General features: G+C 40.0%; 1 protein-coding gene across 7 annotated transcripts in view; it reads left to right on the top strand.

Annotated features, from left to right (window-relative positions):
• ERG (ETS transcription factor ERG) overlaps window positions 1-22,220 on the top strand; it is a 169,909-nt gene that overhangs the window by 78,985 nt on the left and 68,704 nt on the right. The window contains exon 1 of one of the 7 annotated variants that reach the window (XM_077342705.1): window positions 17,866-18,008. The exons of the other annotated variants lie outside the window; for them this stretch is intronic. Within the exon in view, the coding sequence (XP_077198820.1) occupies window positions 17,991-18,008 (18 nt within the window). The 5' untranslated portion in view covers window positions 17,866-17,990. Of the gene's footprint in view, window positions 1-17,865; window positions 18,009-22,220 lie in introns of those variants that run through there. 7 annotated transcript variants of the gene reach the window in all.

Below are 22,220 nucleotides of genomic sequence, written 5' to 3'. Positions count from 1 at the left end.
GGCCGCTCCGCCGGCCGGGAGAAGGCAGGCCGGGCCACCCCCCACCCATGGCTCTCTCAAGCCTTCTCCTGGCCGGCGGAGCGGCCTCGCCACGTCTACGATGCGCCGAGGCCACTCCGCCGGCCCGGAGAAGGCAGGCTGGCCTACCCCCCACCCACGGCTCTCTCGATCCTTCTCTCGACCGGCGGAGCGGCCTGGCCGCATCAACAACGCGCCGGGGCCGCTCCGCCGGCCGGGAGAAGGCGGCACAGCCCACCCCTCACCCGTGACTGTCTGGAGCAGCCGGCCAGATTCCCTGTGAAGCAGCCATGGGCTGCTTGGGCCGGGATGGACACTCGGAGGAGCCAATCAGGAGCCGCTTTGCGGCTCCTGATTGGTCCCTCCGAGTTTTTATCCTGGACAGGGCCCGCCCTAACTCCTCCCACACAGCCCTTACTCCTTTATTCAGGGGCTGTTTAAAGATGATCTAGATGAGGGGATGGAAGGACAAGTTCCATTTAAATCAATATCACAGAAAGTCCAAGAACATGCAATAAAGGTAGTACAAAAATGGTATTATACCCCAATTAGGGTATATCGAATGAAGAAATCTGGGGATAAAAATGTTGGAGAGGCTGTGGAAAGGGGGGAACTTTTATTTATTTGTGGTGGGATTGTTCAGCAATAATGAAATTCTGGGATAAAATTCTTTTGTAAATTAGTAAAATTACAAAAATGAAATTGGAACCTTCAGTCCAGTTGGTTCTCCTCAATTTATTTCTCAATGAAAATGCTCAATGTAAGCAGAAAATATTGGTGAACTTTCTGATTGTAGCTGCCAGGATGTTAATTGCTACTAACTGGAAAAACGGAGATAATATCTCATTTGATAATTGGCGAAAGAAAATTAGGCAGTTTATGATGTTGGAAAAGTTAACAAATAACATTAAAGTAATTCAAGGGGAGAAAAAGATTGAGGATTTCAACATAATTTGGCTTGATTTGGCAAATTACTTAAGGAAAATTTCAGACTATAAGGCATGTGAACTAGTGTTGTAATGTGTGACTTGGAATTATGATGAACAGTTGAAATGTAATACATGAAATAGACATTGTCTACAAGATTCAAATGATTTATGAAGCTACAGAGTTGTGCTGCGGTGAATTTTGTTTTGGTGGGGCGTTTCTGTTGATTGTCTGTTATTTATTAATTATAATAAAATTTATTTAAAATTTAAAAAAAAACAAAATAGAAAAATGAAAAGCATACCTACTGGATGGGGGATGTGCTTCTAGGTAACACTGTGTGTGAACGAGACCTTGGGGTACTTGTGGATTGTAAACTAAACATGAGCAGGCAGTGTGATACAGCGGTAAAAAAGGCAAATGCCATTTTGGGCTGTATCAACAGAGGCATCACATCAAAATCACAAGATGTCATAGTCCCATTGTATACGGCACTGGTCAGACCATACCTGGAGTACTGTGTGCAGTTCTGGAGGCCTCACTTCAAGAAAGATGTAGATAAAATTGAAAGGGCACAGAGGAGAGCGACAAGGATGATCTGGGGCTAAGGGACCAAGCCCTATGAAGATAGGTTGAGGGACTTGGGAATGTTCAGCCTGGAGAAAAGGAGGTGGAGATGGGACATGATAGCCCTCTTTAAGTATTTGAAAGGTTGTCATTTGGAGGAGGGCAGGATGCTGTTCCCATTGGCTGCAGAGGAAAGGACACGCAGTAATGGGTTTAAACTACAAGTTCAACAATATAGGCTAGACATCAGGAAAAAAAAATCACAGTCAAAGTAGTTCAGCAGTGGAATAGGCTGCCTAAGGAGGTGGTGAGCTCCCCCTCGCTGGCAGTCTTCAAGCAAAGGTTGGATACACACTTTTCTTGGATGCTTTAGGATGCTTTGGGCTGATCCTGCGTTGAGCAGGGGGTTGGACTAGATGGCCTGTATGGCCCCTTCCAACTCTATGATTCTATGATTCTAACTCATGGAACAGAAGAACTGACTGTGACAAAGCTCTAGGCTCATGCTGGGGTAATATAGGCACAAGACCCCCCCCCCTTCCAAAGGCATGAGAAGACCTTTCCCCATGAAAGAACATTTGATCCTAGCCGGGTGTGAAATCTAGAGACAGATCTAGAGGCTGGGAAAGTTGGCCAGATGACCTTAGCTAGACTACACCAACACTTATTTACCATTACAAAGGTGCAGGGAGAGCAAATTCACACTTCCAACAGAAAACCAGCATATAGTAAGAGGCACCCAAGAGGGGGAAATCAATCATAGTAGTGGGGAAACCACCTCCAACCAGGAGAACTTGGGGAGATCCAGAGGAAAAGGATAAGGCCCCTGACACATTTACTGGAAATGTACATTTCATTGTTTTCTGCATTCTCTCATGGATTTTACTCCGAAACCTTTGAGCCATTTCACACACCCACCATATACGGTAGAAAAAACCTATAGTTTTCTGACAACACCTATTGTCTATCTTGGATGACATCTTGCATATTACTTGGGGGTAATATACCATCTGTAGAACATTTTAAACCCATCGTCCCTTAACAATTGGCATTTTATATTTTAATAGTTTTCCTCACAGTTCCCATTCCTCTAACATTATTTTTTGGCCAAAGTTCTGCATCCATTTAATCATGCAACTTTTTACTTGTTCACCTTCGGTTTCTAAGTAAATATTTGTAAATTCAGTCTAACACGTGAGGTTTATGAATTTTTATTAGGATTTTGGATTTTTGTACTCTTGTTGCATCCAAGAGTAGTCCTTTATTTGTCCTTGGAATGATATTAGATCTAAATATCTCAGTGCTCCTAATTTCTGTTGTTGACTCTGTTCTGCATAAGCTTCTGCCAGTGATTTCAGTAAGAAGAACTTCAGTAAGGTGGAACTTCTTGCTAACCCCTCTTCAACAGATGGAATGTGGGATAAGCTTTGGGAAATGGATCCAGCAAAAATATTCTAAACAAGAAGCAACAATTTTGATCATCATAATAGTGATGGAAGAACAAAATCCAGATTGGTAATGGAAGGGTGTCCGCTGTCCCCGCTCCTATTTAACATCTAGAAGCATAGGCAAATAAAATAAGAGCAGATGAAAAAGTAATGGGAATCACAGCTGGAAAACAAGAATTCAGGATAAGAAGTTGCATAGATGACATATTATTAACATTTGAAAATCCTGAAGAATCCATACCAAGAGTGAAGAATAATCTAATGGATTTTGGCCGAGTTTCTGGCTATAGAATTAATAGAATTAAAACAAAGATTTTCTTACTTAGAAAAAACAATCAAAAAGTAGCTGAAATGCGAGAAGCAACGGTTTGCAATATCAACCCAGAAAAAAATCAAATATCTAGACATTCATCTGGATATAGATCTCAAGAAAATAATCCAGAATAGCTATACTACGACATGGAGTCAAATCTAGAAAGAACTGGAGAGATGGTCTAAACAAAATCTGACTTGGCCAGCAAGAATAGTGGCAATAAAAATGATAGTACTACCCACAATGAACTTTCCATTCCAATCCCTTCCTCTGGACATTAAGAATAAAACATTGCAGAATTGGCAAGGAGAATCTAGAATTTCCTTCAGAAACTTAAAAGAAATCAAGGTGAGGCTCGGGAGTACCTAAAGCTATATTATCATGCCATGGCATTGACATGGATTGTAGAATCTGTTACATTTAATATTTCTGGTAAGGCCTTGGAGGAGGAGCATGGCTAATGGCTTAATCGGTGCTTAATACCCACTTAGGACGGCTGTCCCACCCTTGAGTGCCTCCTCCTCCTCCAACTGGCTTGCATGTCTGTCCAGCGGCCAGCCAATTGTCTTCTGTTCCCCACTCCTGACCACCCCCTCCTCCTTCCACTTCCCTCTGCGGCTTGAAGGCTGCAGATCCCTGCCAAGTGAGAGCTGCCCCTGCTAGTGAGTTCCATAACAGCTGCCTGTAATCTTTCAAGGTCCTGGGGAGGGGAGGCCATCTGCAGAGTTCTTCCACTCCACCCCCCTAATCTAGCACCTGTTGTGTTCCTGAATGCAATGGGCTTGGCCCCTAGTGGAGACTTTATGCTGGAGCAGGTCAACCTCAAGCAAGGCCTGCATAACTTGCTTTGGCCCCTTGACCATGGAAAATCCAAGGAGGAAATAAGAGCAGCTCTTCTAAAAATCTGGAAGAAATATAAAGAAAAACTCCTAAAATCTCCTGGATTAAATATATTTTTGAAAATTTGTTAAACATTTATCAGTTGATGTGACCATATATGGTCATGTCAACCTGCCCCCACACTCACCCAAAATGGACAATGATGGGCTTGGAGGGGTGGGAAGGGGAAAGTCTCACGGTGTGTGTGTACACTGCTATTCATCCCAACCATATTCTGCACAATTGAGCCACTTCTCGAAGCCTGAAGGATGTTTCAGGGGTTTCTGAACAGTAAAAAGGTTGAGAAAGGCAGGCTTAGAAGCTGACATCAGTACTGTTGGCTAGTACATCACCTAGGATTTGCACAGAGCTCTTTCAGTACCTCAGCTGTGCCACCCTTAAAATGTTTAAATTTGGGGGGGGGGGTCTGCCTCGGTTGCCTAGCGTAGGAAGATATTTTAGCTGTAGCAATGCAACTTTCTCTGTATACCATAGCAATTAAAGGCACCAGCTATAATTTGGCTACAAAAATGTATATAAAAAGGATGCCCCACAAAAAAGTAATATCATGTCAGGGATCTCACATATTGGATTTTGTTCTGGGAATGAAAAGAAAACCCACCTTTTTCTTGTTTGCTTCTTCATCCAAGGTATTATTTACTTCATACACAGATGTGATACTCAGTACTTTCTTTTGTGGAAAATCAAGCTCATTGAACTCTAAATTTCTTTACTTACATTCTGGGCTGAAGTATGAATGTTACACAAGGTGGGAACCCCATACTGTGAATGCTCCCATTCCTCCCAAAGTACTACATTGACATATGGTGTCTCTCTGGCCACCTGACTTCCAGGTCTGTAGGACGTACCAGGTGGATGGGGAGATATCACATTTAAATAAACAGTTTGATAATTGAGTTAGATTCAGCAGTCCATCTGTGGAATGTGCTGACAGGCATGGATCTCCCCCAATCCACTGTACCCCAGCAGTCCAAGAGAGTTCATTCCTGACATCACTGGATCTATGTGCATAAAAGCCATGCTGTCTGCAGTGAGAAGGAAGAAGGCAGTGAAATCATTGTGCAGCTGCATCTACGTACAGAAATTATTTCACTCTCTTCCCTCTCCTCACTGCAGCCCCCTGACTGTTACTCCATATGGATTCCATGACTTTGGGAATCAACTTTCCTGCAGTCAGAAGGGACTTTCCTGGGGTCACAAGGGAGAAAGGGAGTGAATTGCTATAATTATTCCCATGGGGAGGGGGAGAGGAACACAGGAACCCAAAAGTTTGTAAGGTGAAATCACTTACTGCCTTTGAATGATTTTGTGAGCTCATTGTTGTAGTTCCCATTTAATAACTTTTTTCACTATGATTTGCTGCAGTAGAAAATACATGCAGAAAATGGGCTACAGAATCAGGAAGGTACAAACTACAGCATGTCCACAAGGTTGTTCTGGCACATAATGCAATGAACGTTTTGTGTAATAGATAGAATATGGTTCAGAGTAATGAGAAAGTTAATATCTAGAAACTGGCTGTACGGAGAAATCTGATGCATCTCCTGTTTAACTGATGCCTGTCATAAAGAATTTTCAACTGACTAGAGTTGCAGTAGAGTTGTCAACTACACTTGACACCCCCACATTTTCTAAGTATAGAGAACTATTCTAGCTGTGTTGTGCAAGTTTTCCTGCATGCAACTGTAGATATGGATCTATTTGGAAGCCAATGAAATAGGTAGTTCATAAATCATTGCGAGATGGTGAAAAATCAGAAACAAATAATGAAGGATGAGTAAAAGATATGTACAAGCATAACTTTGGAAGGAGAGGGGGGATCATGGTAGAAAAAGTCCAATGTATGTATCATACAGGTACCATAAGTACTTTCACATTGTAGCTGTGGGAATACAGAACAGCTTGCATTCATAGTTCTTTGCCTGCCATGGTTGACAATGAGAATTATACACATCTTTGAGTGGATTGCAAACATTGTGGGAAACAGAATATTGACTAGATGTGATATTTGAAGATGCTGTTTTACGTTACCAAAAAGCAAGTACATTCTAAAACCAACTTAGTGTGCCAATTTTGTTGGGGTGAAATAGGCACTATACAGGTAAGTTGCTTGGATTGTGATGTTTGTAGTAGACTCTATATCAGCCATTGAAAACAAAAATATTCATATGCCAGAATTTGGGTTGAAAGCCTCATAGTGGTAATCTACTTATAGAATCATAGTATTGAAAGGAACCTTTGGGGTCATCTAGTCCAACCCTATTCACAATGCAGAAACTCACAGTGACCCAAATGTTATGCCCCAGTGATCCCACCACCAAAAATCTCCAGAATCCAGCCTGGCCTGGAGGAAATTCACCTATCATCCCACTGAGGTGATCAGCAATTCCCTGGGTATGCAAGTAAGGACCACAAAAGACAACCACTGACATATTTGTCTCATGGTAGACTCATAGTATAACTGCTTTACTATAAGTACAAATTATTAGTGAGCCAGTGTTGAATGAGGGGCCAATCATGACAAATTGAACTGGATCTTGTAAAATTATTTTTGTTTGAGTCAAATAAGCAGATTGTGAACTGACTTCATTTTCTCTCAAGATCTTGGGGTAAAAATGCTATGAGATATAAGGCTAATTTCGTGTCTACTGTTCAAAGTAGCCAAAAATGAAGTTAATTGTAATTCTTCAACTTCAGAACAGGGGGAGAAAATCCCCCCCCCCCATTTATGCCTGAAAGGAACATTGCCTGAACGTTTGTCCGGGGAGGGGGGGGGGATAAAAACTGGAACTAAATCACATTGTATAAGAGCCACAGCATGTGAAACAAGGGGGAAGAAAAGTCTTGGTGGCCAAAGGATGACAGTTCTGAGTTATTAAGAATTACCTGGATTAGTCCCAGCCTTTCTGGTTCACTAAATTAAAATATTTCACATCTGTTTTTTGTTTGTTGTCATTAAGACACTCATCAGTATATCATCCCAACATTAGACAGTTTTCTACTAGATGGAATTTAAGGTATATCTAAATAAATATAATTATTCCCATATCTCAGAGTTTATTATTAAGGTTGCTTCTACACGCTTTCTTGACAGCAAGGCCAATAATTTAGTTTGAAGTTCTGTTGTATATTAATATATGCATGCTCCCAAACTGAAAAGGGCAAAAATGTCATTTAAAATTTATTTACTGGATTAGAGGAAAATATTGCCTTTTTTTTTTTACTCCATCTTGCAATTAAGCTTAAATAGTTTGCTAATAACTTTGGAGTTTATGCACTTACTGTATAGGAGCAATAGCCTGAAAGAGCAGGCAAGCACACATTGTTTCCCCAAATAATCACAAGGGAGTCTAGTGTCCAGTGCTTATCCAGAATGGTGAAAACCAAAGTGGATGGTGAAGAGCCACAAAAGGATCTATCCAGATTGGGTGAGTGGGCAGCAACATGGCAAATGACATTAATAGAATCATAGAAAGGGCATACCGGCCATCTAGTCCAACCCCCTGCTCAATGCAGGATCAGCCTAAAGCATCCATGAAGTGTTAAATTTGGTACAAAAATCCTAATTCCAGATATATGCTAGTGAGTGGGTGAGACCAAGACTGAAAGAGATTTTGGGATTATTGGATACTTCAATGAAAATGTTGGCCAAGTATGCAGCAGTGGTGCACATTTTGTGTTGGGGGTTATTAGGAAAGGGATTAAGAATAAAATGGCAAATATTGTAATGCTGTTATATAGAGCCATGGTGTGGCCCATTTGAAACATTCTGTACAATTCCGGTTGCTGCATCTCAAAATGTATACTGTAAAGCTGAAAAAAAGTACAGAAACTAAAATTATCAAACACCTTTCTTCTGAGAAAAGGCTGGAGAGTATAGAATTGTTTAGTTTGGAAAGGAAACTGCCATAGAGAGACCTGATACAGACTTATATTATGATACATAGACTGGAGAACGTGGATAGAGGGAGCTTCTTCCTCTCCCATACCACTAGAACTCAAGGGTACCCAAAGAAATGATTGGGCAACAGGTAGAGGATAGTCAAAAGGAAACACTTCTTTATTCAGTGAGTAATTAAATTGTGTAATTTATCACCAGTGGAGGTAGTGATGGTCACAAGCATAGATAGCTTCAAAATTGGTTAGACAGATTTATGGAGGATAGGTCCATCACTAGATACTACCCTCAGTTATTGTGGAACATATATATTCTGAAGTAGAAAACCTCTGAAACATCAGTGAAAAGCCTTGGCCTTTGTGCCTTGTTTGTGGCCCTCCAGGACAGCTGATTGGCCATTATGTGGAAGAAAATGTTGGATTAGATCAAAAGTAGCCAAACTGTGACTCTCCAGATGTCCATGGACTACAATTACCATGAGTCCCTGCTGGCACCATGCTAGCAAGGGCTCATAGTAACAAGTCCATAGACATCTGAAGAGCCACAGTTTGACTAGACAAACCATCACTTTGATCCAGCAGGATTGTTCTTATGCTTATTCTCAACAATTATACTTGCCAGTGGCCATAAGTTATAGATACTTAAGGAAGCAGTGTAGAGATAGAGGCATGTATGTGTTCGACTCTTCAGATGAAAGAGGAGAAGGAAGCTGATCCAAAAACTTCACAGAATGCCTTGCATGAAATTTGTGTGTGGAGAAAATTATTCTGAGAAGTCATGGTTGAGAGCCAAGATGGAAGAGCTACCATATAGTCTTGTGGAGTGGATGTGAGGTGATATTCAGATGATTAGACTGAAGGCAGATAATTAAATCAAGTTGTGCTCCAAGAGAAGGAGAGATTATATCTACTGAACAAGCATTCACTTTAGCTTGCACTTAAGAAGAACACTGAGCACCATCTAGTGATTAAATTGTCAATTTGCATTCATCCTCATAGAATTTAAACAGACCTATTGGGGTTAGTACTTTTTCCATTTTACACTACTTGCAATCTACCTTCTTCTATTGTGTGTTTTAAAAAGCTATCCTTGATTCCTTGTTATAATTCACAAAAGAAGCACTGCAAAATGTTAGTTACTTGAATATGAGAGAATTATTGCTATTTTACATGAAAGCAATCCAGTATAGAAGACATGTTGTTTTCATATCTTACATTTACTCATATATGAACTACCTTTATTGAAAAGAAAAATACTATAAAATGTCTCTTTAAATAAAACAGTTTTGCATAGCTCTGGGTTGCCAACTCTGGGGCTACTCTAAGATTGCAAGGTCTGGCTTGTAATATTTCTGGAGGCATGAGGCAGTGCCTCAGGAATGCAGGGTTTGGGGAGAGGACAGAGCTCAGTGGATATAAGAGTGCCAGCAACTTGGAGAAAAAATGTCCTTCCCCATTAGTAGGAGCTTAATGTATGGAAATAGGCAGGTGAAACTTTTCATAGCATAGAGGTAAATCATATCACCTGGCAAGCAACATCTCATGAAACCTCTATTAAAGGGGCAAGACATTGTTCCTCGAAGTTGTTGGCAGCTGTAAGGGATGATTGTAATGCCTCGGAGACCACCCTCCAAAGTCGCTCTCTCCCTCAGGGCAACTTTTCTCTGTAGTAGGAGATCAGTGGTTATCCCAGAAGAAGTATGGTCCACCTTGATCTTGAGAAGCCTAACTTATTTCCTTACCCTCTGTGGTATTTTCACAGAGATGCAGGAGTGGAGCAGGACAACTTTAAGAGATAAAATGGGATTTTCCTTTATGGAGATATCTTAACGGGAAAGGTAGGAAGGAATTACTTTGGCTGATGTAATGTGACAGTTTGTTTTTTCTTCATGATCTCTGTCAAGTCCCATATACAGGTGTTCACCTGTTTAGGACCAGCAAACGAATGTTCTAGAACTCCAGAAAGGGAACTAGTACAAAGCCAATCATATCATTAAGCTTCTGAAGCAATCAAATCAGGCTGTCAGACTGTATAGTACTGTATAGTACCAGTACCTCAGAACCTGAGCTGTTAAGGTAATAAGCTTTTAAAAGGACATCTTTGCTATGATCAAATATTCAAAGTCACTAGTGCTACCACATATTTTCCTTTTAATGTGTAGCCTTAGACACATGTGGATTCTGTAATTTGTGTTTGGATTACTCACCCAGAAATGCAACCTTTTTGAAGAAATGTAATCTCAGTGTTAGGGAAAAAGCTCTTCCCACTTCTGCAACCTGGCTAGCTGGGAAGACAGATAAGCTTGCCAATTAAGGGGCACAGAACATGTGGTTTAGGAATCTTTGACTAGACAGTAGGCAAGCAAGGCTAGCAGTAAACACAAAACAAGTAGATATTTTCCAAAACAAGGTTTAGCTTTTTAGGAAAAAAAATAGAGGGGCACAGGAATTGACATGGTCATATGCAGAAGGATATGCCTCTGAAGAGTTAAAGAAAAGAACAGAAAGAGAAAGCCAGGCCTCTGTCTGAACAAGATTCTGTGCAGAGAAATAGCCACAAGGAGGAGGGGGAAAGCAAAAAAATTTAAAAAGGGAAAAGGAGAGAAAGTTTTGAGAGAAAAGAAATGAAATGTCCAAGTCCATCAAAAGAGAAGTACTTATCCTCATTCTGCTAGCTGGGTTCATTTAACTGAGGAGCACTGATCCAGAAATTGAGCCTAAGCAAGTTTTAACTACACGGACAGAGGTTCCCATCTAAATGATCTACAACAAACCTTTTTGGAACTAAAATATCCAGCCAGTGAGGTCAAGGAACAGATTAACAAAGCCAGAAGGATACCTGATAGAAGACAGACTCAAAAGAGAAAACAACAGAATACCACTAGTGGTTACGTATAGCTCTCAGCTCAAGACAGTACAACACATCATCAGTGACTTACAACCTGTACTGAATAATGACAGTTCTCTTTCCCAAGCATTGGGGAGTAAACCTTTTCTTTCACACAGTCAGCTCCCCAATCTCAAACAACTCCTCACCCACAACAATGCAGCATCTCATGTGAACATGAACACTGGTACTAGAGCTTGCAACAAACCCAGATGCCAACTGCGTAGCCATATACACTCCAGTGCCACAATTACTGGACCTAACAAGATCACCTATACCACCTGCTCATCTTCCAACTTAGTATATGCCATCAAGTGCCAACAATGCCCCCCGTTCTCTACATAGGGCTAACAGGTCAAACCTTATGCCAAAGAATTAATGGGCACAAGTCTGACATCAAAAACCACAACATTGAAAAACCTGTGGGTGAGCACTTCAACCTTCCAGGACATTCAATAATGGACCTGAGAGTAGCTGTTGTATTACAAAGGAACTTCAAGAACAGGCTAGAAAGGGAGATTGCAGAAATGCAAGTTATTACAAAACTCAATACTATGACATACCCAGGCCTCAACAGGGACAAAGGTTTTTTTATCTCACTATTCATGCTAACCTTGTTCAACTTGTGTATCCATATTCCGCACTATTTATTTTATTTGTAATAATGTGACTGTAAGATATGGCAGTGTAATGGAATTTTGACTCCCTGGCCTTGGGATAGTTACCAGGAATTCCCTGGGAGGAATGTCTCACAGTTGTATGGAGATGGATGTAGCAGGCAGCATATGGGGAGGTGAGAGCCTTTGATCACTAATAAAAGGCAGTTTGGTTTCTCCCTGTGTTTTTGTAAAGTACACTGAATTCTAGGGGATTGATTGGCTGTTTTGACAAAGGATTATCATTGCCTGTATTTGGTTGCGAAACAGTCTACTGATGTAACAGAATTGATTTTTGCTATATATTCCCTGTCATTTAAGAAGATCATAGTCTGACGAAGAGTGCTTGCACTCGAAAGCTCACGCCCTGAATAAATCTTTGTTGGTCTTAAAGGTGCGTCTGGACTCTGATTTTATTTAACCACACCAGTGAAGGCTGATGAGGATGATCTACTAGAATGGTTTGGAAAGCAGCTCTTGTGTCTGGGGAAAATGACAGAATAGTAGAGAATTTTAGACAGAGCTCCCAAATTCCCAAGAAAATAATGAAAAGACAGTAGAGGAATGTTCCTTCATGACAAGTAAATGTCCCAAAGTTCCAAAACTTCAAGTTGACAGCCTTCTGTGTAAGCAGAGGTGGTGAGACTATGAAATTTTGCTGAAGGAGCAATGGTAGTTATAGGAGTCAGCATAAAAATATATCAAATAAATTATTGGGCAGAACAATTTCAGGATGAAATCTGTGGATTTCCTACACTGATTGGGTTGGGGGAAGTCTTCCCAGGAAGCCAAGAAAAGGTGGTTGGACATAGGTTGGGAAATATACAGGGTTCATGAAAGAGACTAGCAAGGTGGAAGCTTCAGACATGTCTGAGGAAGGCTGGTGCATGTTTCAAGCCCACTTGGTGGCTTGGCAGTAATCCTATTTTGCTATCTGGAAGATAGACCACAGTGGGCTTCCAGTTTTGCAAGTCTTTGTGGCAACAGATATGCAGATGCCCAATCAGAGGTTCTGTCTCCTGCCCAAGGGGTTGACCACTCATTAACATAACAGAGAGGAACTTCATAGCCTGATTAAGAATACCTATGAATTTACCTTCTCCAAAGCAAGGCATTGCTAACTCCTAAAATGACTGTCAAGGTGGAGTGGGGCAGAGAGCACACATCTAAGGCTTCTTGTGACATTAAAATTGAAAGACACACTTTATATCTCATTGAAGTGAATGGCACAATTCCTATTTGAATGCATCTAAAATCAAAATGGCTGAAATTACACAGAAATCAGAACGCAAGAAATTCAAGAAGACCTGTTGTCTAATGTTCTCTCTCCACTCCACCAACTACATGAAGTGGGCTATTTTTACAAGCAACTTCAAATCTAGGTTTCTCTTTCCTGATGACTGCCTGCTCTTTAATAGTACTTTGTTTTCTTGTATGTATGCCTAGTGCTATGAGCCTCTTGTGGCGCAGAGTGGTAAGGCAGCAGACATGCAGTCTGAAAGCTTTGCCCATAGCATTAGTTCAATCCCAGCAGCTGGCTCAAGGTTGACTCAGCCTTCCATCCTTCCGAGGTCGGTAAAATGAGTACCCAGCTTGCTGGGGGGTAAACGGTAATGACTGGGGAAGGCACTGGCAAACCACCCCGTATTGAGTCTGCCATGAAAATGCTGGAGGGCGTCACCCCAAGGGTCAGACATGACCTGGTGCTTGCACAGGGGATACCTTTACCTTTATACCTAGTGCTATGCAGTTATTGCTTGACAAAATAAATACTGGAAAACATTCTTCTATATATATTCTTTGATTATGTCCCCTGTAGGCCATTAGAATCTAGTGAGAGATATAAGGCTCAATGATTAATCCCCAAGCGGATTAAATTGGACTCAACTACAGCCAGGGCTTTTCTAGCATAATGCAAAAAGTTAACGAATTCCAGAGTTAAATAGGAAAAATCTGTGGAATTTGTAAACCATTTTTATTATGTTGTATATAAATTTACTCTTACACTTTGCCTATAAGTACTTCCATTCCACGACATTGTATCTGAGGAAGTATGTGTTCACACATACCTTGAATAAAACTTGATATCATTGGACTCTACATTTGTTTTGCTGCTTCAGACCAACACGACTTCCCTCTTGAATCTAACGCCAGTCCAGATTAGATAAGTAAAATTTCTGCTACTTTTGATGCCATGCACAATATTGGGGGATAGCAGAAATATTGGTGAAAATAGAGGAATATTCAATACTTTCCTGTGAACCTAAATGTGTCGTGTCACTTTAGCAGCATAAAATGCATTATATATAACTTGGCATATAAAATGGCATAATTGGATACATTTGTGAAATTTAAAAATATAAATGCCTCAGTTCTCCATAAGCAAACTTATGATTATAATGCATATTTAAGAGATAATATAAACTGTTGTCCCTATGCTAACTGGACTGATGTACCTTATTTTTCTTTATTTTTCAACATCTGAGAATAAAATAAAAACAAGAAAAGTCATAAGCTAGGAACATATTGCAAACTTTATAAAATTAGAACATTGATGTATTCAGTAGAGTATTGTAATATAATTATAGCATATTAATTGTGGATAAAAGTAGTCACCTTAAATCAAGAATCTCTCTTTCAAAATATGGTGTACATTATATACAGGAATTAATTTATCTAGTTCTGAAAAGCACTATAGAAAATATAACTGATAGAGCCACAAAATGGAGCAGGGGACAAACTGGGAGGCTTTCTCTGCAAACTCTCAAGGTTGCAGAAAAAACTGGAATCTTAAAAAAAAACTTTCAGGGATTAAAAATCAACAAAAAAGCAAACAGTAACACATATAGTTTTATGAAAAGAACCAGATTTAAAGCCTTGTAAATACTTGTACTTGTAAATACAATGGGCACTAGAAAGGGTGGATGGGAGAGCGTCTTGCCTGGCAGTAGGTTTGTGGCGGGAGTATTGTAGGTTTTTTGCAAGAAGGGATGGGAGAGTTTTAGGAAAATATAGAGATAGTAAGGCAGCCTTCCTGCCGGGCCTAGAAGCACACCGCTTCTGGGCCTGGGGGGAAGGCCTCCCTCCCCCCCCCCAGCGGTAGTGTGGACTTCCCGCTGGGCCTAGAAGGACACCCGGGGCCTCTTTGCCTGGCTAGAACTCTTGTCTATCCTGGTGAGGGCCTGCCCACTTTTCACCTACTGAGCCCTTAACCAATTATTTATACCGCTCTCCAAGTGGTTTAAAGATGTTCTGAGAATGTTTGGAGGTTGCTAGGCAACCATAACAGTATTGCTAAGCCTTCCATTGTGGTCCTCTGCTTGTATGACTACTGTGTGCCTTGTGCTTCAGCCCACCAAATGCACACATACAGTAGGCTTGGATCCAGACTAAGCTGACCATTTTCACAGATTCTCTCTTCCTGCTTTTGACTACCCTGAAGTCATTCCTCAGGGTCCCTTATACCTCAGGAGCAGCTTTTTGTGGAGACCAGTAGGTTACAACAGGAGGGGAAACTTTCTATTCTGCTGGTAGAAAATTTAGTCTATATCCAATCCTTCAAGTATTTTACAAATACTTGAGAGCCAGCTTGGTGTAGTGGTTAGGAGTGCGGACTTCTAATCTTGTGAGCCAGGTTTGAATCTGCGCTCCCCCACATGCAGCCAGCTGGGTGATCTTGGGCTCGCCACAGCACTGAGAAAACTGCTCTGACCGAGCAGGAATATCAGGGCTCTCTCGGCCTCACCTACCCCACAGGGTGTCAGCTGGCGGCAGGACGTAGCGGCAGGACGTAGCGGAGGGCAGTTTTTAGGGAAGGGCAGTCGCTGGGCGGAGGGGAAGAAGTTCCCCTGGAGGCCAGCGGCGTGGGGCAAGGCTCCTTGGCGGCAGCCATCCGGCAAGGATGGCTGCTTGGGAGGAGTGTTGAGTTAGCGGCGGGCAGTTCGGGAGACGGGCCAAGTGTCCAATTGGACACTTGGCCCTGGAGTGCGACTCGGAGGAGCGAATCAGGAGCCGCAAAGCGTCTCCTGATTCGCTCCTCCGAGTTTTTATCCCGGACAGAGCTTGCCCTAACTCCTCCCCACCAGCCCTTACTGCTTGATTTAGTCCGCTGCGCCCATGGCGCCACTGGCGGTTTAAAGATGATCTAGATGAGGGGGTGGAGGGACTACTCATCAAGTTTGTAGATGACACCAAATTGGGAGGACTGGCAAATACTCCGGAAGATAGAGACAGAGTTCAACGAGATCTGAACACAATGGAAAAATGGGCAAATGAGAACAAGATGCAATTTAATAAACATAAGTGTAAAGTTCTGCATCTGGGTCAGAAAAACGAAAAGCATGCCTACTGGATGGGGGATACGCTTCTAGGTAACACTGTGTGTGAACGAGACCTTAGGGTACTTGTGGATTGTAAACTAAACATGAGCAGGCAGTGTGATGCAGCGGTAAAAAAGGCAAATGCCATTTTGGGCTGTATGAACAGAGGCATCACATCAAAATCACAAGATGCCATAGGCCCATTGTATACGGCACTGGTCAGACCATACCTGGAGTACTGTGTGCAGTTCTGGAGGCCTCACTTCAAGAAAGATGTAGATAAAATTGAAAGGGCACAGAGGAGAGCGACAAGGATGATCTGGGGCTAAGGGACCAAGCCCTATGAAGATAGGTTGAGGGACTTGGGAATGTTCAGCCTGGAGAAAAGGAGGTGGAGATGGGACATGATAGCCCTCTTTAAGTATTTGAAAGGTTGTCATTTGGAGGAGGGCAGGCTGCTCTTCCCATTGGCTGCAGAGGAAAGGACACGCAGTAATGGGTTTAAACTACAAGTTCAACGATATAGGCTAGACATCAGGAAAAAAATTTTTCACTGTCAGAGTAGTTCAGCAGTGGAATAGGCTGCCTAAGGAGGTGGTGAGCTCCCCCTCACTGGCAGTCTTCAAGCGAAGGTTGGATACACACTTTTCTTGGATGCTTTAGGATGCTTAGGGCTGATCCTGCGTTGAGCAGGGGGTTGGACTAGATGGCCTGTATGGCCCCTTCCAACTCTATGATTCTATGATTCTATGATATTGTTAAAGAAAGCCGCAATGCAAACTTTACATATACACAATTTGTCTTACTGATTTCAGAGGAATTTAAATAAAAAGCACTGTTTCACTGGCTTGCAGTAAAATAGGCAATACTACTCAATATCATATTTTGGACAGTGAAAAAAACTAACAACCTAGGAATAATACATTATATAAAAGATTATTTTGGAAGTGAACATAACATTTGGTTATGTTTACTGGGAATATGCTTTATTTTGATTCTAATAGTTGTACATACTGTGTTTTATAAATTAAATGTCTAAAGATTAGGACAGAAATGACCATAACATTTGGACTGTCAGATGACCAAGCACGTTGAGGGAAGCATTAGAGAATGTGTCGGAAAATGAAAATTCAAAACTGTTTTTAAAGGTCAATGCAGTATGATAATGTAAAAGTTGGCGTTACTATTTCTGGACCAGCTAAATACATAATGGCTGAGATCCAAGGATCCAATTCCATTAGCGAAGGAACCTTCTGTTCAACAAAGTCTTCCTTCAGCAGAAAGAGAGAAGAGCCAGCATGCAGTGGTGTCTCCAGGAGACACATCTTGGAGATGAAAGATGCATATCTGTTAATTCAACACTGTATTAGGATAAAACCAAGTTGTCTAACTACAGTGTGGAAGAACTTACTAAATGCAATGCTTTCCCCTGTATAATAAATACTCTCTTGCCCCCCCAATACATGCTGACACTTGCTTGATGGTCTTATACTGAACTCAGGGTTTTCCTAACAAGCACATTCAAATTGATTTGGAAGATGATAAACAACTGGCTCAAGACATTAAGTCAATGGAAAGATTCTTTGTTGAGGATATGTTGCCTTTCATTGATGTCAACAAGGTTGCAACAATTTACTCCAAATCTAACTTTGGCCCTAAATCTGTAATTCTCTGGGGAGCCCTGTATCAATTTTGGCCCAGTTCAAGCAGCATCTGTATCCGGCTTCAGTGTGGCAGGCCATATTTACTGCACATCATATCACACCTGCCGACACTGTCATAGCCAATTGACATTTAAAAAAATCTTGTAGCTGCATATCAGCAAGAAAAACAACATTGTTTTAGAACCTCTTATCTCTTAGCTCCCAAATATCCTGTTTCTTCAAACTGCAGTAGCCAGGACCAATAGAAACCTCTTCCTGTCACTGGCTGACTTCATTTCCCAGAGTTAGCACAATCTCATCCGCTCTAATTAACTTCATAAAAAGTTCTTTCTGGTCAGAGTGAAGCAATAATTATTATTGACAATTATTAGGAATCAATAAACTAGATCACATTATGGCGAGCACTATTAAGGTAAGAGGGAATATCTTTTTCCTAGCCTCTTTTAAACAAATTATACTAATTGGTTTCCTTTCTGAACAGCAACAAGTAGAACTGGGCAACACCCCCACAGCGACAATAGAGGACGAGAAGATTTCCTTTGTACTGCCTAGTAAATTTCCTTTTTCCTATTCCAACTGTCCACAAGGCTTAAAAACTTGAAACTCAGAAAAAATTGGGTGTTTTTTAAAAATTCACTGTTCAGTGCTGTGGATTATACTAGCAAAGCCTTTTTGAGAGAAGATCTCCTGAATTTTCTTGTTGACATTTAAACAAATTTGGATATGTATCTGGATTAGAATCTGGACAGTTGTAAGGGGAAAGTAATGATTGGGACTTTAAAGTGACACAATTTTGGATACTTTTAATTTTTCCTTTCTTTACATGGCTACAAATATATGTGCATAGTGTTAAAAGAATACTACCTCTGATTTTTCTGTCATTCAGCTATTGTTGATTTAGTTTTATGGGTATTGTTTCTGATATAATGAAATAAATGTTTATGTTGGTAATAATTCACTTTCTGCCTTAGGATATGTTTTTTTTAAGGAACATCAAAAGTAATTAAAAAATCTATTAGTGATCCATTTGTGAGTCAATTTAAACAATAACTCTTGTGTGATAGTTTGAGTTTTAGAGTATTTTGTTGTTCAGTTAGATTGATCCGTATATAGCATGTTGCAATATAGTACAATAAATTGTGATTAATTGCTAAAGTAACAAAACCTATAATCTGAAGTCTGATGAAAATGAAACAGATTTATATGAATGAGGGATTTTCCATCATCACTTACAGATTCCATTCATACAAACTATTGCACACTTTCACACATTTCTCAGTGCATTGGGATATTTACATTAGAATAACAGCAACAAAAGTAAAACAACTGACTATGATAATAAGATGGGTCTTACTTCTGAGTAGACTACTCATGGATTCTAAGGCTGCCCTCCTAATATACTTACTAAGAGTAGGTTACTTGAACTCAGCAATGCTTATTTCTGAATATTCATATGATTGCACTCCTGTTTGTTTAAGCTAGAGTGTTTTTCTTATTCTTTAAGCTTCACTTCATTTTCTGGCAGAATAGCATAGTCTGTCAAAGTATGTGAAATACTGAGAAATCTCAGTCAAGTATCTTTTCTCTTTTTTAATCAGTGACACTTTCATAATTCTGTCTACTGAGATCAAAATCTAAATTTGTTTTGCATGGCAATCCCTATGTGTATAACTAGTTTTAATTTGTTTAATTTATGTAAGTTTAACATGTAGGGTTGCTCTTAAAATTGATGATGCACATGCATGTAGTTCATTTGTTTGGCGATTTGAGATGCAGAAAAACTAACTGAACATTGTGATGCTTTGGTATTTTGTTAGCCTATGCTTTGTCAGCATAAAGCTACATTCTAGGTTACATTCTTGTTTGTGAACAAGCTGTAGTTGTTTGGCACCTGTCCATTTGTAAATTATTCATCCTTCAGTCCAACTTTATTTACAGTTGCAGATAAATGTTGCAGATATATTTGTAAAATATTAGAGTAAAAATAGTAAGCTTTTTAAAAGTATTCCTGGAAGAAGATAATCTTCTCTATGGTTCATATATATATATGAATTTACATCACCTTAATCTTATCAAAATCAATGATTGATAAAATAGCTTTTATTAAACTGTTTTGGTTTTATTAGAATGATGATGACAATATATAAAAATTGAATAAATTTCTGTTGGTTCAAAATAATCTCTACTTTGAAAAGTACAGTGAGACAGATCCTCTGTTTATGTGCTTTGGACCTGGCCATTTTTAAATGATTACTATCTACAGAAAACTAAAATCCTAATCTTTTGCCCTAAATATACAACATATATTACTTTGATTTCCTGGTGAATTACAAGCTGCAGCCTGAGAGAATAGTGGACACAGGGTGTGTGAATTTTCTCTGATTTCTTCCTCCCATGGCAGCCCAAAACAACTCCATCCATGCTTAGGGGCAGTATCCTCTGGGACAGATCAGCCAAACTTTCTTCTTCCTTCCAAAATTTCCTTTTCAGTGGACTTCAATATTTAGCATAACCTATTAATTATCGGTATCTGCTTTCTAAGGGAAACATGTCTTAGAATATGAGTATGCTGTTAATACTGGAATGCAATAATTGAAAGATGTATTAATTTTTATAAAAGTTTTGAGACAATTCCCAAGTGAGTTACAAACTGCAGCCTTGGGGAATAGTGGACACAGGAATATTTTGAGGGATATGATTTCTTTTGTTTATTTTTAAAAATTGAAATTATACTACAAACCTAACATGTGTGTACTTTTTGTAATCCATATGAAATGAATGGAAAACAACAGATTTTCCTTTCCATTGACATCAATATTCAGTCTTGCTATTTGATTAGAATAAGGTCAGCAGTCTTGCTGTTTATTCCCCCCCCCCCCCACTCAGTAATGTAGTGGAATATATGGAGAGAAAAAATGTCTACCTTCTATTTGATTTTTTTTTCTTGCAGCTGGCTCTGCAACTTTGTTTCTTTTGCTACTAATGCAGTGTTACAGTTTTGTTTAGTTAGTACTTCATATACTGAAAATTGGTTACAGATTACACTTGTGGATAGTTGGTTCAATCATTTGCCTCGGAAATACACCCAGTCAGCTTTTAATTGCTAGTTTCCGTCTTTGTGGTTGTATTTGATGTTCTGCTGTCTAAGATAAAAATTCCTACATATCTGTCATGGGAATATTTGAATAGCTGGTTTCTATATAATTGTTAAGGTTTTATAATCAATTGATGGAATTTACATTGTAAAATCAGAATACTCACTAATTTTTGTCATATACTTTTATAGAAAATGTATCTTCATTTTAAAAACTCTATATTTTTAGACTCCACTATATTTCATTAAGAAAAGCAGATGGCACTACTTCTGAAAAGAGCTTTTAAAAGGCTGTATTTAGAGGTGTGTGATTAAAATACAGACCAAATTTAACATTAACAAATCATTCTCTTCCCATTTTTCTAGTTTTACTATATATGCACATTTAAACCAATTTATACAATTTCACCCTTATTTTTATAGTTTCCCTCTTTTTAGTTCCCCAGTCCAGTTGCATGTATATTTAATTTTAATAACATCCATGGATAGAGCTCAGGATTTTGTTCCCGTGGAAATATAAGTAAGAACACCTAAGCAGGCAAGGCTTCCTCTGTGGGTCCCATGGACATAGAGGGTCTATAGGTGAGGAATTGGCACAGACAACCTTGCTTTGGAAGATAAAGAGGCAACAGCTTTTATTGATTATACTGTAAGAGCATTGACACAATATAGGAATGGATCCTAACTCATAGAATCATAGAATCATAGAATCATAGAATCAACTCAGGCAACCTACCTCCCCATATGAACCCCATGCCCTCAGCCCACCTGCTGGGATGCTACCAGGCAGTGGCAAACCCCGGAGAGTTGCATGGACACGTGCCTCTGCATGATTCCTTTTGCCATCTGGTGGTCAGAGTAGTATGCAGGTACTACTTTCCTAACCAAAAGAAACTATTCCATGCAGCAGCCGCCTCAAACTCTTACAGTCAGGAATGCACAATCATAGCCTATAACAGCCAAATCACAGGAAGAGAGGGTGGGCAAAGGATCATGTGACACCTGAATAAATAGGGAAGTGGTAAGCAGGTATGCCCCCAGGATGCCCACCTGCCTGATGTAATCCTACCAGTGACACCAGGCACTTGCCACCAGAACCTAGTCCTGTTCCCACCTACCCCGACTTGGCCATGTAGCTACATATCCATCCTGCCAGGGCCACAAAAGCAGCAACAGGGTAAGTTCCAACTATGACTTCCCTCAACTTATAAAATATTGGTCACATCACAACTTTGATATGCAATTGCTTGTTATCGTCCTGAACACTAAAGATCAAGCCATAACTATTTCCTGTTCAGCTCTTCATTTGATGTATGTAGTAGGAACACGTGAGATGTTTAAAAATAACTTAGAATTTAGTCCTGGCTTATTGCTGATCACACTGTGATAAATTTGATCCTAGCTTTTCAATTAAATAAATTTTCCAAGTAGAGAATAAACAATAAGAAATGTCTAGTGTTTGCTTTATTTTTAAAATACGCATGATATTTAAAAATATTTATGCATAATATTTCTCCAAGAGGGCTAAAA

Source organism: Paroedura picta, chromosome 6 (assembly GCF_049243985.1).
Source record: "Paroedura picta isolate Pp20150507F chromosome 6, Ppicta_v3.0, whole genome shotgun sequence".
NCBI lineage: Eukaryota > Metazoa > Chordata > Lepidosauria > Squamata > Gekkonidae > Paroedura > Paroedura picta.
The sequence above is the reverse complement of the archived record's forward strand: the minus strand, read 5'-3'. Positions and strand labels throughout refer to the sequence as shown.